The 16,755-nt window shown below is 37.4% G+C and overlaps 2 protein-coding genes across 2 annotated transcripts; both read right to left on the minus strand.

Moving 5' to 3' along the window:
* Positions 1-3,884: 3,884 nt before the first annotated feature.
* On the minus strand, positions 3,885-7,608 carry LOC138059759 (Krueppel-like factor 5). The gene is made up of 2 exons (XM_068905367.1): positions 7,438-7,608; positions 3,885-6,385 (listed from the first exon to the last, which is right to left on the minus strand). The coding sequence occupies exons 1-2, from the start codon at positions 7,576-7,578 to the stop codon at positions 5,768-5,770; spliced, it is 759 nt and encodes a 252-aa protein (XP_068761468.1). The 5' UTR covers positions 7,579-7,608; the 3' UTR covers positions 3,885-5,767.
* A 5,975-nt stretch (positions 7,609-13,583) lies between these two features.
* On the minus strand, positions 13,584-16,256 carry LOC138060436 (Krueppel-like factor 5). The gene is made up of 2 exons (XM_068906202.1): positions 16,010-16,256; positions 13,584-15,332 (listed from the first exon to the last, which is right to left on the minus strand). Exons 1-2 carry the CDS (start codon positions 16,172-16,174, stop codon positions 14,727-14,729), a joined length of 771 nt encoding a protein of 256 aa, XP_068762303.1. The 5' UTR covers positions 16,175-16,256; the 3' UTR covers positions 13,584-14,726.
* Between the last annotated feature and the right edge of the window lie 499 nt (positions 16,257-16,755).

Raw genomic sequence — 16,755 nt, forward strand, 5'->3', positions numbered from 1 at the left:
ATGCACATGCTTCTCATGTAACCCGTAGTGATTCGGACTGATGACGAGGTAGAATTCATCATCAGTTTGCAACAACAGCCAAATCCTTAAACTCAATTTTTCCTTAACTGAGAAGTCCTTCAATAATTTCCATGCAGCTTGAATGTGGTGGAAGAGGAATCAAACCTTTTGCACGGACGTTAGCACCCACCAAGTTGCCACATGAAAGTTACAAGAGTTTTCTTGTTTTTACTTTGGTGGGTTTCTTCCTTGTTAGGCAAGATTTGGAAAGATACCACATCAGAACATAACTTAAGAACGAAATTTGATCCTTAAATAAAAAAAGTCCTTGAAAAATGGTTACAATTTTCTGTATGAATCCTGATTCCATCTACTCGTGACTGACAGTGTAGTCTCCCACACAGCCATTATCAGTGGCTTAAATACAGCACCACGAGTAGACTGTTATCTGATGACTGCTTATAATAGCTGCCTGGTAGACTATGTGACAGTGGGGAACAATGAAAAGTAATAAATTTCATATCTTAATTGGTTACTACAATGCTTTGCTTAAAAAAAAGAATTAGCTTAAATCGGTTTCTCTAGAATCTCAGGTGCTGACAATCTTTTAGTAAGATAAAGACCCCATTGACACAGAGATAAGAAAAACAAAACTCCAAGGATTGCTTACATTGATGATTTTTGGTGCCTGGACCCACTGTGCATTGGATGAAGTTATTTGTCTGGGGACAAGCAACATGGTTAATGAACTTAGGCTCCTTGTGACCTGTCATTATGTTTATAATATTTTGTATCCCACTAAGTGTGGCAATGTAAAGTAGTTTTGTTTTGTGAAGCCGCACAGTAGCAAAAAGCAAGGAAGAGAGTGGCAGTGAACAATTTTATCTCTGCCCTCTCCTAATTCTTGTGTCTCTTTAAAAGGGCACTGACATGGGTTGACTTACAAACTTTTGATGGCCCTTTTCTTTTTCTCTTTTAGAGGAATCGACTATTTATCTTGCTCAGAGATTCTTCATTTTACACAAGAACAATTGCCACTGTCATTTTGAATTTTTCAAGATTTCAATCCAGCCCTCGCAACCTGAAAACATTAGCCCAATGTTTTCAATTTTTGAGTCCAAAAGCTGATGCATGTCCAACATGCAGTAACAGTGCCCCTTTAAAGCAAAATACTGTGTTGAATATAATAAGTTGTTTCCATTCCTGATAAAACCTTCTGAACATTAAATGGAAAGCCAGATACTTTTAAAGAGTGAGATTATTTATTATTTATTGATTGATTTTTTTAATTAATTGAATTTGGTATATTCTCAATGCCCTTCAAATTTGGACCCATAAGGTTGTGAGTTTCATCACTGGGAAGATTGCCTTTCACGGCTCCACCACTGACCATTACTTTCCCCAAAAGGTTGAAACAGTAATAATTTTTGGTTAATGTCAAGGATCTATTACATTGACTTTTCTAAATCATTTTCTGTCTAAGGTTCTTTGATAAAGTACCCACCTCACTAGTTTATTATGCTTGTGACAGAAGGTAGTGAGATGTAAGAGTGACATGTTTTTGTCTTTGTAAAATATCAAAATAGTTTACAAGAATCATTGTTTAAAAAGCATTATTTTTACATTAATGTCACTTTTAAAAATCAAAACTGGTTTTTGTATAAGCAAAATAAATTTCATTCAATTAAAGATGTTATAATCATTGTGCATGGTGTTCTTTTGATTTCCAAAGATAAATGGAGTGAATGCGCCAGAGTTACCGGTACTTTGAATCTAATACCAGAGTGACTTTAACTAGCTCTTATTTTGTGTTATGTGGCCGTAAGTTCGATTTACATCACACCCTTCTTGAAAGACCTTCATTGGCTCCCAATGAAGCAACGAATCATTTTTAAAACTTTATTCCTCATGTTTAAAGCCATAAACAATTTAGCCCCTTATTATGTTTGTGAGCTACTTCACCGGTATACAACTGGAAGATCATTACGCTGATCAAGTTTAAACCTCTTAGTGATTCCGCCGTCTAAGTTAAAGTCATATCGCGATCGCGCCTTGTCAGTTTTCGCCCCGAAGCTATGGAATAGCCTTCCAGAGCAAATCAAGCAAGCCAAAAGTGTTTATGCTTTTGAAAACAGTCTTAAAACATATTTTGTTCAAAGACATTTTTGTTTTGATTGACTCTTTGCCTTTACCTGATTCTACTGTGCCTTGAATTTTATTTTTAAGTTTCTACTTTGTATTGATTGTAAAGTACCTTAGAGCTTTTGTTAAGGCGCTATATATATAAGTGTATTATTATTATTATTATTATTATTATGATAATGATGATGATGATGATGATGATGATGGAGCTAGTTAAAATAACTCTTATCTTTGATGGGGTAGCGTTACAGGAACTCCTTTTTGAATCTATTACAAGTCCTAAATTGGAGTCTCATTTAAAGAGTTAAAATAACTCTCAAAACAGAGTTATTTTAAACCGAAAATTTAACTCCGTTTTTCGAGTTAAAAATCTGAAAATTACTGTGCTGTACGACTTTGCTTTGCGGTAGATTAATATCATCACGACTGGCTTACACGTCTTCTTTGTCAGCTAGTCAATTATATGATATATCGTTACCTACAAACTACATACACATCATTTTTTTCAGTGCTTGATCACAGGCAGCCCAAGCTCAAAATGTTAGGAGTTCAGTGTAACGTGACATATGCTATATTACATAACTACGCGAAACGTGACTCCCGCCTTACAGCATATGGAGGTATTGTGTTACAACGGTTTGAATTTGTAAAGGTTTGTGTGGGAAGGCAACGGCATTGCTGGAAAAGTCAATTATTCTTATAGTGAATAAAATCTACTTACCCTGTTGCCGTGTTGTATTCTTTGTTGTTTGCCAGCTTCGCAGGCCGATCTAACGCGATTTCGGCGACTTATCGTTTTGTGGGTTTCCACTGCTTTTTTTCGCCGAAATCATTAGATCGGCCTGCGAAGCTGGCAAACAACAAAGAATACAACACGGCAACAGGGTAAATAGATTTTATTCACAAAATATAAGAATAATTGACTTTTCCAGCATAGCCGTTGCCTTCCCATACAAACCTTTCCAAATTCAAACCGTTGTAACACAATACCTCCATATGCTGTAAGGCGAGAGTCACGTTTCGCGTAGTTATGTAATATAGCATATGTCACGTTACACTGAACTCCTAACATTTTGAGCTTGGGCTGCCTGTGGCTTGATTTACAAATTTAAAACGTGATCGGTGAGGGCTGTTAATGTGTTTAGTCATGATTCAAAAGGAAATGACGTAGAGGAAACGAAAATAGGCGTTAAAGCTCCTTAACAATTTTTAGTATGGGCAACAAAATTCTCTACCGGTTACTATTTGTTTAGAATGTTCAAAAGTTCAGCCACCTCCATAACGGGCGAAATATTTTACGCTAAGTGCCTTAGCATCATCGGTTTAAAGCTCATCTGTTGATCAGTGATGAATACAAGGTATGCTATACGATAACCTGCAGCGGTTCTTACCCTACTATTCCTGCTAAATGTATGGGTTGGTTTGTAAATAATGAGAGGCTCAGCGTTCTCGTGGACAATTTATTGTACCATTTTTCTTCATATTGTACAATCGTCAAATGGCACCTTTGGTTAGCCACGGAGCCCACGCGCATTTACCAGCACTCCACAACCAATGAAACATTAATGGACTTGAATCCCGTGAAGCCGTATCTTTATTGAAAGGAAACAAAAGCACTTTTACCGTGGATCGCTCATACTGACTGACACGTTGGATACGAATGATAAAAGATTAATTTAAATATGAACTAACAGTCGTCGCTGCCATCTTATCCCCTGCATGAAGAACTGGCTGCCAGTCAAGAATCAAGTATGTAAACAAACTTCTCGTCTTTGATAAACCGCTGAATTCCTTGTCTGCATATTACAACAACTGTTCCAAATGTATAATATTAAATGAAATTAAGAATCAAGGTGTAACTGCACAACGGCTTTCACAATCAGTTTCAATATATCTGGGACATTTCATAAAGATCGATTTATGCCAAACCTCGTGCATTAACCCCTTGGAAATGCATACCTTTTCACTGTGGCTAATACTGTCAAACACGTAGTTCCTTCCTTCAACATTCAACCAGGAACAACTTTTGTAACTGAAATCCCACGCGTTTTCATAAAAGTGAACAGCTCTAGTTTGTTTTCTTATGTAACATTTGGCATGTCTTGAGCAATTTAGCTCTGTCTCGACGCGAACGCAAACGCGCTATGTACTGTGTGCAACACCGTTCGGACTATGCATAGTGAATATGAACAAAGGCCTTGGAGCAAGGGTACAACATGAAACAAAAATAGTGTACAAATTCAGAAAATAATGCTGCTTTTCAGAAATATGTTTGCAAGTCTCACAAATTTCCCTTAAGCTCACCGCTGATGTCTTTTTTCCCCAAAGTAATCGTTGCTTTTGAGTCGAATTCAGTGTATTCTGCTAGAGCACGACGGTGCTCCGGGATTCAAAAAGCTTCAGCTGATTCGGCATAACAAACACTGAATCCCGTCAGAAATTTGCTGTTGTGTTTTGGTCAAGCCTTTCGAATATAGGAAGCCCAATAACACCAGTCTAGGAGCTTTTATCAGTACTAAATAATTTAAACCTTCTTGTACGAGTTCGTGTTTATATATGATCTTTAACAAGAAGTTGATTTGTGTCATCAAACCTTGTCAGTTACTATATCGTTTGTCAGAGTCTTTGCTTTCTAAACGGCTCCAATAGTTTTTCCAAACATGTCCACGATACATGGGAAAAACAAAAAAACAAAAACAAAAGAGGAATTCGAAGAAAAATCACCTCTCGCCATGCTACTCTCTGAAATCGTACATTTCAAGGTCATTTCAAGGTGATAAAAATAAAGGCGGATACCAAAATCAAAATACGTTTTGATATCTATTTTACTTTTCAAAAGATCTTACATCATGAGGACTGAAGTAGTCTCTTTGTCATAAGCTGCTGAACTCTCAAAGAAAGTAATGAAGCAGAGAAAAAGAAAGAACTCGTGCATTTCTGATCTTTTTTGTTAGGAACTGACAAAGGAGTCGATCTCTAAGTGAAACAGACTACCTGAAAACGACCGACTTATTGCTTATTGACTTATATCGTCCCCATAGTGAGTTAAGCCAGCTCGAAAAAAGAATAATTATTCATTATTGTGAGCATATAATTGTTTGTCAAGTTTCCTTTCAGCAAGAGAATCATTCATTAAGGTCGGTGTGTCTGAAAATAAATCTCCTGGATTAAACAAAGGTAAAATAACTGTAGAGAATAGAGAATGTAAACAGGTAATATCATTAAAGGAATGATAACTTTATTTAACCGGCTCCTCACGCCAAATTAGCGTCATTGACAAAGAGATCCTTGCATGCCAACCAACGTGGACGCAAAAATCGACATGAATATGTTTTCTTCTTTAAAGAACGCTCGTGTATTATATATACCACTGATATAGATGCATATGGTATGTACAGTTAAACTCACTTATCAGGTTGTTAAAATTAAAGAAGTTGGTGCGAAATATAAATAAAAGTACAAATTTGTTATATCACGTCTACCAAGTACTTGATGTTATTTGGAAAAATAGGAACGTACTCACGGATTGATTTAGGTATTGCTGCACAAAAATGTCGACTCCGCCGGACAAATGTATCAGACCACTACGAGTGTTACTAGATATTGCAAACGCTACACGGGTTCTCTACATTGCTGGGTGTATTTTTTTGATATGCGAAGATCGGTGATCTGAACGACTAAAAGATCTTCCACAAAGAGGACATACGTACGGCTTTTCTCCAGTATGTCTTCGATAGTGGCGCTTGAGTTCATCTGAACGTCGGAAACACCACCCACAGTTTTCCCAAGGACACAGGAAAGGTTTTTTACCCCTATAAATCCGCCTGTCAGTTCCGAGATGATAGCTTTTGGTGTAACAACGCTTTTTACAGCCAGGGAAATCACAGAGAAAGGCATGATGTAGTTCCAGTTCTTTGTTATCGGAAACAGGTTGGACTGTTTGTGCATGTGTACTGAAATTACATCCATATGCTGCATCATCGTTTGATGTCGTGTGGACAGAAGACGGCGTTGTTGCAAGCATAGTTACCTGTGGCAACTGGTGTCTTAAATTTAGAGCTGGAAAAGACGCCGACTGTGCAACAGTACCTGTTCCCATCGTTGTTCCTGTCTCTGGAAAGCGGTAGTTTTTCTTTCCTATGGTCATGTCTAGAAGTTTGTTTTGGGGAAGATGCGACGAGGTTTCCACCGGTGACGTTGCAGGAGAAGATGAACTCAGACAGCTATCCATCTCACGAATGATCTGTTAGAGAAATAAGAGTTACCTCAGGGGCACCCAACGTCAATTTTCGGAAAATATGTGTTCGGAAGACGATTTGAGATCTAGAATTTTCGGATCATTTGTTGCAAAATTTCTTGCTTTCTTCCCTCTCCAAGGATTTTCGAACATCTGAAAAATGGTATAATTGCCCATTTTTAACGGATTTTTACCTTAAAAAGGTCACCTAGAATTTTCGGGAGCCTTTTTTCTTGCTGAATTCGAAAAAGTAAATTTTGATCCCTATAATTTTCGGATCTCTAGACTTTCAGCTAGGAAATCCGAACAGATGAAAAATTTTTGGGGGATAAAAATATGCCTGTATATACCGATTAAATACTAAAATACGTTTAACAAAGCTATGTTTGAGTGGTTTTGAACTATATTCTCGTTGGGTGCCCCTGTTACTTTGACGGGCTTTCTGGTTTTAATCCCATACCTTCGCCAAGTAAAATGCCACAACTGAGTAACCGGCTGATTGATATCGAGGAGCAATGGCTTTTGTCGGAAATGTATGTAGTTGTTAAAACCGAGAAACTTTAAAGATTTCCTGTCGTCCTTTGCAGTTAAACTGCTAATCGTCGTACATCTCCTTCAGGGATCACAAACTCGATAGAGCAATAGTGCTCGGCATTATATCGCGAAAAGGTTAATTCACTGAGATACTGATGAAATGAGAGAACAACTTTTTACAAGGAGTTTGAAGAACAAACCATCATTTTGATCTTCTGAGGAAAATCAGCCATTCGTACAATGTCTCTCGAACTAATGATCCTCAATTGTAGTTCTTGCTCAAAGTAAGTTAACAAATTTCCGAGCAGTTGTCAATGTTTTCCTCCACTTGCTATTTATCAGCGGTAACATAACGCTAGAAAACTAAAAGGTTGTCTGATTGTTTTATGTACTATCCGAGGTTATCGCAAAGCTCGAACTCGTCATTAGTGTCCACTCAAAAGCTCACATCAGAAATTCACGCTATTATAATATCACTTAGAAAATGTGTAAGTAGACTAAATCATTTATGCATTGCAACTGACCTGTTGAATTTCTTCCTCCCTGGTGGGTATTAGCAGCGAATAGATGCCGGCCGTTATCAGATTTCCTTCGCTCTGACACGAGTTTTGGTACATGACACCGTCTTGTCCTCTAAACAAGTTATCGAAACTTGTACAAGCCATAAGAATTTGGCTGTCTTCTTTAAGAGGCGGCCCCAATGAACGAGTTGCCCGGTAGTCGGATCCACGCTTTATACGCAAAGGGTTCTAGGGGTCGCCAGAGGGCAAACATTGCAAGTCACTGTGAGAAAATGTACGGCGGAAACTTATTCGACGTCCAAAAAAAAAAACACAAGGACTTTAGAGAGAGATCAACGTTTTTTTCGACCCAGTTTTATCAGAAATCGATTTGGGCAATGTTGATAAGTGACAACTGAAAGTTTTTGTTTGAATAACCGTGAAATATAATAAAATTTGCTGATTAACTTGAGCGGGAAATTAGGATGTCCCATATGCGCCATAAAAGGTCACCCATACAGGCCTTGGTCTGATCGATTTTTTGCAGCGAGCTTTTCAGTTGTTGCCCTGTAGGCACTGGTTAAATAAATAAATAATAATCTTTATTATCTCGTGATAAAAGAACATATCTCGAGTTACAAATTTAAGAAATTACAGCTATAGCTATATTAATAACAATAACATCAATAATCTAGCAACCTAAATACTATATTTAAAAATTAGTCTATTTACATACGAGTTTTTCAACCTTTCAGTATTAACTAATGGGTGCTTTACAGATGTTTTCCCTAAGTTATAATTTGTTTCCTTTTCTTTTGGTAATATGCAGAAAATAGGACAAGGACTAATAGAGCGTGACTTATATAAATTCAAGTCCGATTCTTCTAAAATACTAAGAATGTCTATTTTAACCGATTTATATTTTCTTTTAAAACTTCTGTCTAAAAATGATTGTAAATCAGTGAGATCAGAGTCAGACGCCCCATATACAGACAGGCCATACGTGAAATTCGGTAAAACCGTACTGTGTTAAAAAAACCGGTCCACCCCTTCCTGACACATCCCTTCTTTTCTTAGCGATCTTAGAATAAAAAGGCACTCATTGGACTTCAATAGTTTCGATTTAACGTGAAAGTTGTTGAATGAATGTTGTGAATTTGGGCGATATTGTCATTGCAATTACTCTTGCGAAAGACCAGCTCCCTACACTTTACGGGATTACATACCATTTTGTTATTATTTGTCCATGTTAAAAACTCGTCCACTAGATCTGTGCGGCATAAGCCGTTACTCCAGATAGGAACAATAATGCTGGAATCATCGGCATATTTGAAAAGAGCAGGTTGGTTACCTAATACAAGCTCTAAATCGTTTATAAAGATGTTAAATAAATATGGGCCACTAACACTTCCTTGTGTTGTCCCTCTATTAATCTTTTTCCACTGACCCTCAAAGCTATTGTAAACAACTCGTTGTTGACGATTATCAAAAAAGCTAAGGTACCAATTAATAATGTGGGGATCTAATGATGATCGCTTAAGCTTATTGGATAGCATTTCATGGTTAACACAATCGAACGTCATGCACTGACCTGATAAGCATGCGCATGCTTCTCTTGTAACCCGTAGTGACTCGGACTGATGACGAGGTAGAATTCATCATCAGTTTGCAACAACAGCGAAATCCTTAAACTCATTTTTTCCTTGAGAAGTCCTTCAATAATTTCCATGCACCTTGATTGTGGTGGAAGAGCCGGAATCAAACCTTTTGAACGGACTTCAGCACCCCACCAACGTGCCACATAAAAGTTACAAGAGTTTTCTTGTTGTTACTTGTGTGGGTTTTTTCCTTGTTAGACAGTCGTTGGAAAGAGTATCTTCAAAATTCTGTGCCATATCAGTCCATATATAGTTTAAAAGTGAAATTTGGTCCTTAAAAAAAGTCCGTGAAAAATGGTTACAATTTTCTGTATGAATCCTGATTCCGCCTATTCGTGACTGACAGTGTAGTCTCCCTCACAGCCATTATTACTGGCTTAAACATAGCACCACGAGTGGACTGTTGTCTGATGACTCCTTATAATGGCTGCCTGGTATATAGACTATGTGACAGTGGGGAATACCACAATGAAAAGTTATAAATTTCATATCTTGGTTACTACAATTCTTTGCTTAAAAAGAGAATTAGCCTAAACTGGTTATCTAGACAGTCAGGTGTTGACATTCTTTTAGTAGGATGAAGATTCCATTGACACAGAGATAAGAAAGACAAACTCTCCAAGGAATGTTGGCACTTGTGACGTTTGGTGCCTGGACCCACTGTGCATTGGATGAAGTTATTTGTCTGGGGACAAGCAACATGGTTAATGAACTTAGGCTCCTCCCGTCATTATGTTTATAATATTAGGTATCCCACTAAGTGGGGCAAAGTACAGTATCTTTGTGTTGTGAAGCCACAGCGTACCAGAGTCGCAGTGAACAATTTTATCTCTGCCCTCTCCTAATTCTTGTGTTTCTTTACAGGAGCACTGACATGTGTTGTCTTATAAAACTTTGATGGCTCTTTCTTTTTCTCTTTTAGGGGAATCGAATATTTATCTTGCCCAGAGATTCTTCATTTTTACAAGAACCATTGCCACTGTCATTTTGAATTTTTCAAGATTTTCAATCCAGCGCTCCCAACTTAAAAACATTAGCCTAATGATTTTAATTTTTGAATCCAAATGCTGATGCATGTCCAACATACAGTAACAGTGCCCCTTTAAGGCAAAATATTTAGAAGTGTTTTTTCCCGTATTGAATATAATACGTTGTTCCCATTCCCGATAAAATCTTCACTGTCAATTCCCTTCAAATTTGGACCCATAAGGTTGTGACTTTCATCGTTGGGAAGATTGCCTTTCATGGCTCCATTACTGACCATTGTTTTTCCCAAAAAATTGAAAGAGTAATAATTTTTCGTTAATGTCATTGATCTATTACATTGACTCTTCTAAAGGCCAAAAATAAAATCTGCAACAAAGCATTTTCTGTCTAAGGTTCTATGATAAATTGCCCACCTCACTAATTTATTATGCTTGTGACAGGAGGTAGTGAGATGTAAGAATGACATGGTTTTGTCTTTGTAAAATATCAAAATAGTTTACAAGAATCATTGTTTAAAAAGTATTATTTTTACATTAATGTCACTTTTAAAAATCAAAACTGGTTTTTGCATAAGCAAACTAAATTTGATTCAATTAAAGATGTTATAATCATTGTGCATGGTGTTCTTTTGATTTCCAAAAATGAATGGAATAAATGCGCCAGAGTTACCGGTACTTTGAATCTAATACCAGAGTGACTTTAACTCTTATTTTGTGCTATGTGGTCGCAAGTTGGACCACATCACACCCTTGCTGAAAGACTTTCCTTCGCTCCCAATTAAGCAACGAATCATTTTTAAAACTTTATTCCTCGTGTTTACGGCCATAAACAATTTAGCCCCTTATTATGTTTGTGAGCTACTTAACCGGTATACACCTGGAAGATCATTGCGCTGATCAAGTTTAAACCACTTAGTGATTCCGCCGTCTAATTTAAAGTCATATCGCGATCGAGCCTTTTCAGTTTGTGCCCGGAAGCTATGGAATAGCCTTCCAGAGCACTTCAAGCAAGCCACAAGTGTTTATGCTTTTAAAAACAGTCTTAAAACAAATCTTTTTAAAAAACACTTTTGTTCTGATTGAATCTTAGCTTTTGCCAGATTCTACTGTGCATTGAATTTTATTTTTAAGTTTCTACTTTGTATTGATCGTAAAGTACCTTAGAGCTTTTGTTAAGGCGCTTTATAAGTGTATGTTATTATTATTATTATTATTATTATTATTATTATTATTATCATTGTTATTATTATTATTATTATTATTATTATTATTATTATTATTATTATAATTATTATTATTATTATGGAGTTAAAATAACGTTTATCTTTGATGGAGTACAGTTGAAGGAACTCCCTTTTTAATCCAATACAACTCCTAAATCCCAAAACAGAGATTTTTTGAACCGAAAATTCTAACTCCGTTTTTCGAGTCTAAAATGCTATACAACTTTGCTTTGCGGTAGATTAATATCATCACGATTGGCTTACACGTACAGTTATATGATATGCAGATCTTTTTTTTTTTTCAGTGCTTGCTGTAAAAATTTAAAACGTGATCGTTGATGGCTGTTTATGTATTCAGTAATATATTCAAAAGGAAATGACGAAGAGGAAACGAAAATAGGCGTTAAAGCTCCTTTACAATTTTTAGTGTGGGCAACAAATTCTCTACCGGTTACTATTTGGTGTGAATGTTCAAATGCTCAGCCACCTCCATAACAGGCGAAATATTTTACGCTACGTGCCTTCGCATCATCGCTCTGAAGCTCATCTGTTGATCAATGATGAATACAAGGTATGCTATACGATAACCAGCAGCAGTTCTTTCTCTACTATTCCGGCTAAATGTATGGGTTGGTTTCCAAAGCATGTGAGCGTTCTCGTAGGCAATTTATTGTATCATTTTTCTTCATATTGTACAACCATCACATGGCACCTTTGGTTAGCCACGGAGCCCACGCGCATTTATCAGAACTCCGTAACCAATGAAACCTTAATGGACGTAAATCGCGTGCAGCCATATCTTGAAACTTATGACACATTAAAAGGGAAAAAAAAACACTTTTTACCGTGGATCGCTCATACTGACTGACACGTTGGATACGAATGATAAAAGATTAGTTTAAATATGAACTAACAGTCGTCGCTGCCATCTTATCCCCTGCATGAAGAACTGGCTGCCAGTCAAGAATCACGTATGTAAACAAACTTTTCGTCTTTGATAAATGCTGAATTCCTTGTCTGCTTATTACAACAACTGTTCCAAATGTATAATATTAAATGAAATTAAGAATCAAGGTGTAACTGCACAACGGCTTTCACAATCAGTTTCAATATATCTGGGACATTTCATAAAGATCGATTTGTGCCAAACCTCGTGCATTAACCCCTTGGAAATGCACGCTTTTTCACTGTGGCCAATACTGTCAAACACGTAGTTCCTTGCTTCAACATTCAACCAGGAACAACTTTTGTAACTGACATCCCACGTGTTTTCAGGAAAGTGAACAGCTCTAGTACATTTTCGTATGTAACATTTGCCATGTCTTGAGCAATTTAGCTCTGTCTCGATGCGAACGCAAACGCGCTACACCGTAAATCGCGTGCAGCCATATCTTGAAACTTATGACACATTAAAAGGGAAAAAAAACACTTTTACCGTGGATCGCTCATACTGACTGACACGTTGGATACGAATGATAAAAGATTAGTTTAAATATGAACTAACAGTCGTCGCTGCCATCTTATCCCCTGCATGAAGAACTGGCTGCCAGTCAAGAATCACGTATGTAAACAAACTTTTCGTCTTCGATAAACGCTGAATTCCTTGTCTGCTTATTACAACAACTGTTCCAAATGTATAATATTAAATGAAATTAAGAATCAAGGTGTAACTGCACAACGGCTTTCACAATCAGTTTCAATATATCTGGGACATTTCATAAAGATCGATTTGTTCCAAACCTCGTGCATTAACCCCTTGGAAATGCACGCTTTTTCACTGTGGCCAATACTGTCAAACACGTAGTTCCTTGCTTCAACATTCAACCAGGAACAACTTTTGTAACTGACATCCCACGTGTTTTCATGAAAGTGAACAGCTCTAGTACATTTTCGTATGTAACATTTGCCATGTCTTGAGCTCTGTCTCGACGCGAACACAAAGTTAACGCGCTACACCGTTAGAACTATGCATAGTGAATATGAATAATTAGTTCTTGGAGCAAGGGTACAACATGAAAAAATAGTGTATAAAATCAGCAAATAATGCTGCTTTAAAGAAACATGTTTGCAAGTCTCACAAATTTCCCTAAAGCTCACCGCTGACGTGCTTGTTGCTCTTGAGACGAATTCAGTGTATTATGCTAGAGCACGTGCTCCGGGATTCAAAAAACGTTAGCTAATTCGGCATAAAAAACACTGAATCCCGGCAGAAATTTGCGGTTGTGTTTTTGTGAAGCCTTTCGAGTCAATAGTAAGCCCAATAACAACAGTCTAGGAGCTGTTATCAGTAATAAATAATTTAAACCTTCTTATACGAGTGAGTGTTTGTATATAATCTTTAACCAGAAGTTGATTTTTGTCATCAAACCTTGTCAGTTCGATCAGTTACTATATCGTTTGTCAGAGTCTTTCAATCATGCACAAATGGCTTTCTAAACGGCTCCAAGAGTTTTTCCAAATATGTCCACGATACATGGGAAAAACAAAAAACGAAAACAAAAGAGGAATGCGAAGAAAAATCACTCCTCGCCATGCTTCTCTCTGAAACCGCACATTTCAAGGTCATATCAAGGTGATAAAAATAAAGGCTTGTTCAAAGAAAATACGTTTTGATATCTATTTTGCTTTTCAAACGATGTTACATCATGAAGACTGAAGTAGTCTCTTTGTCATAAGCTGTTGAACTCTCAAAGAAAGTAATGGAACAGAGAAAAAGGAAGACCTCATGCATTTCTGATCTTTTGTGCATGTTAGGAACTGACAGAGGAGTCGATGTCTGAGTGAAACAGATTACCTCACAACGACCGACTTATTGACTGATTTCGTCTCCATTGTGAGTTGAGCCAGCTTGAAAAAAGAACAATTTTTCATTATTATGAGCATATAATTGTTTGTAAAGTTTCCTTTCAGCAAGAGAATCATTCATTAATGTCGATGTTTCTGAAAATAAATCTCCTCGACTGAACTGACATGCAGACGGATATCATCAGAAAGGTAAAACAACTGTGGAGAAAAGAGAATGTAAACAGGTAATATCTTTAAATAAATGACAACTTTATTTAACCAACTCCTTATAATTACGCCAAATTAACATCATTGACAAAGATCCTCGCATGCCAACCAACGTGGACGCAAAAGTCGATATGAATATGTTATCTTCTTTAAAAGAACGCTCGTATATTACATATATGATATATATATGTGCATATTCTATGTACAATTTAACTCCCTTATCACGTTCTTAAAATTAACAAAGTTGGTCCGAAATATAAATGAAAGTACACCTTTGTTATATCACCGCCAGCAGGTACTTAACGTTATTTGAAAAAATAGGAACTTGCGCGGATTGATTTAGGTCAGTTAACGTTGATGCAAAAAAATATCGACACCGCCGTCAGGCGTCTTTGAAGTGTGGTACGAGAAATTGCAAACGCTACACGGGTTCTCTACATTAATGGATGTATTTTTTTTATATGCGAAGATCGATGATCTGAACGACTAAAAGATCTTCCACAAAGAGAACATACGTACGGCTTTTCTCCAGTATGTCTTCGATAGTGGCGCTTGAGTTCATCTGAACGTCGGAAACACCACCCACAGTTTTCCCAAGGACACAGGAAAGGTTTTTTACCCCTATAAATCCGCCTGTCAGTTCCGAGATGATAGCTTTTGGTGTAACAACGCTTTTTACAGCCAGGGAAATCACAGAGAAAGGCATGATGTAGTTCCAGTTCTTTGTTATCGGAAACAGGTTGGACTGTTTGTGCATGTGTACTGAAATTACATCCATATGCTGCATCATCGTTTGATGTCGTGTGGACAGAAGACGGCGTTGTTGCAAACATAGTTACCTGTGGCCACTGGTGTCTTAGATTTAGAGCTGGAAAAGACGCCGACTGTGCAACAATACACGTTCCCATCGTTATTCCTGTCTCTGGAAAGCGGCAGTTTTTCTTTCCTATGGTCATTTCTTGAAGCTTGGGTTGGGGAAGATGCGACAAGGTTTCCACCGGTGATGTTGCAGGAGAAGATGAACTCAGACAGCTATCCACCTCACGAATGATCTGTTAGAGAAATAAGAGTTAACTTCACGGGTTTATCCAACCTCATGATTGTTTCTGGTTTTAATCCCATACCTTCCCCAAGTAAAATGTCACAATTGAGTGACCCGGCGGCTAATTGATATCGAGGAGCAATGGCTTTTGTCGGAAATGTATGTAGTTGTTAAAACTGAAGAATTTTAAAGGATAACTGTCGTCCTTTGCACTTAAACTGCTAATCGTCGTACATCTCCTTCAGGGATCACAAACTCGTTAGAGCAATAGTGCTCGGCATTATATCGCGAAAAGGTTAATCCACTGAGATTATGAAATGAGAGAACAACTTTTTACAAGGAGTTTGAAGAACAAACCATCATTTTGATCTTCTGAGGAAAATGGGTCATTCATACAATGTCTCGCGAACTAATGATCCTCAATTGTATTTCTTGCTCAAAGTAAGGCAACAAATTTCCGAGCAGTTGTCAATGTTTTCCTCCAATTGCTAAGCCTATTTATCAGCGGTAACATAACGCTAGAAAACTAAGAGGTTGTCTGATTGTTTTATGTAGCATCCGAGGGTATCGCAAAGTTCGAACTCGTCATCAGTGTTCACCCAAAAGCTCACATCAGAAATGCACGCTATTATAATATCACTTAGAAAATGTGTAAGTTGACTAAATCATTCATGCATTGCAACTGTCCTGTTGAATTTCTCCCTCCCTGGTGGGTATTAGCAGCGAATAGATGCCGGCCGTTACCAGATTTCCTTCGCCCTGCGGCTGATACGAGTTTTGGTACATGACATTGTCTTGTCCTCTAAACAAGTTATCGAAACTTGTACAAGCCATAAGCATTTGGCTGTCTTCTTTAAGAGACGGCCCCAATGAACGAGTTGCCCGGTAGTCCGATCCACGCTTTTTGCGCAAAGGGTTCTGGGGTCGCCAGGGCCCGGTTGTTCAAAAGCCGATTAACGCTAACCCCAGATTAAAAATTAACCAAGGAGTTTATTTCTCTATTCCCAAATGCTGTTCAACGCTCATATTCGGCAAAACTTAACATTAGAGGAAGTCAATCTTGAAGATCAAAAATAAGCAAAAGAAATTTTCACCATAAAGTTGAAAAAATGAAACCAAAGTTTACGGTAATCCTAGATTAACTTAATCGGCTTTCGAACAACCGGGCCCAGATGGCAAACATTGCAAGTCGCTGTGAGAAAATGTATGGCTGAAACTTATTCGACGTCCAAAAAAAATACAAGGATTTTGGAGAGAGATCAATGTTTTTTCGACCCAGTTTTATCAGAAATCGATTTGGGCAATGTTGATAAGTGACAACTGAAAGTTTTTGTTTGAATAACCATGAAATATAATAAGATTTGCTGATTAACTTGAGCGGGAAATTAGGATGTCCCATATGCGCCACAAAAGGTCACCCA

The sequence above is a fragment of the Montipora capricornis genome, chromosome 8 (genome assembly GCF_036669925.1).
Source record: "Montipora capricornis isolate CH-2021 chromosome 8, ASM3666992v2, whole genome shotgun sequence".
Lineage (NCBI taxonomy): Eukaryota > Metazoa > Cnidaria > Anthozoa > Scleractinia > Acroporidae > Montipora > Montipora capricornis.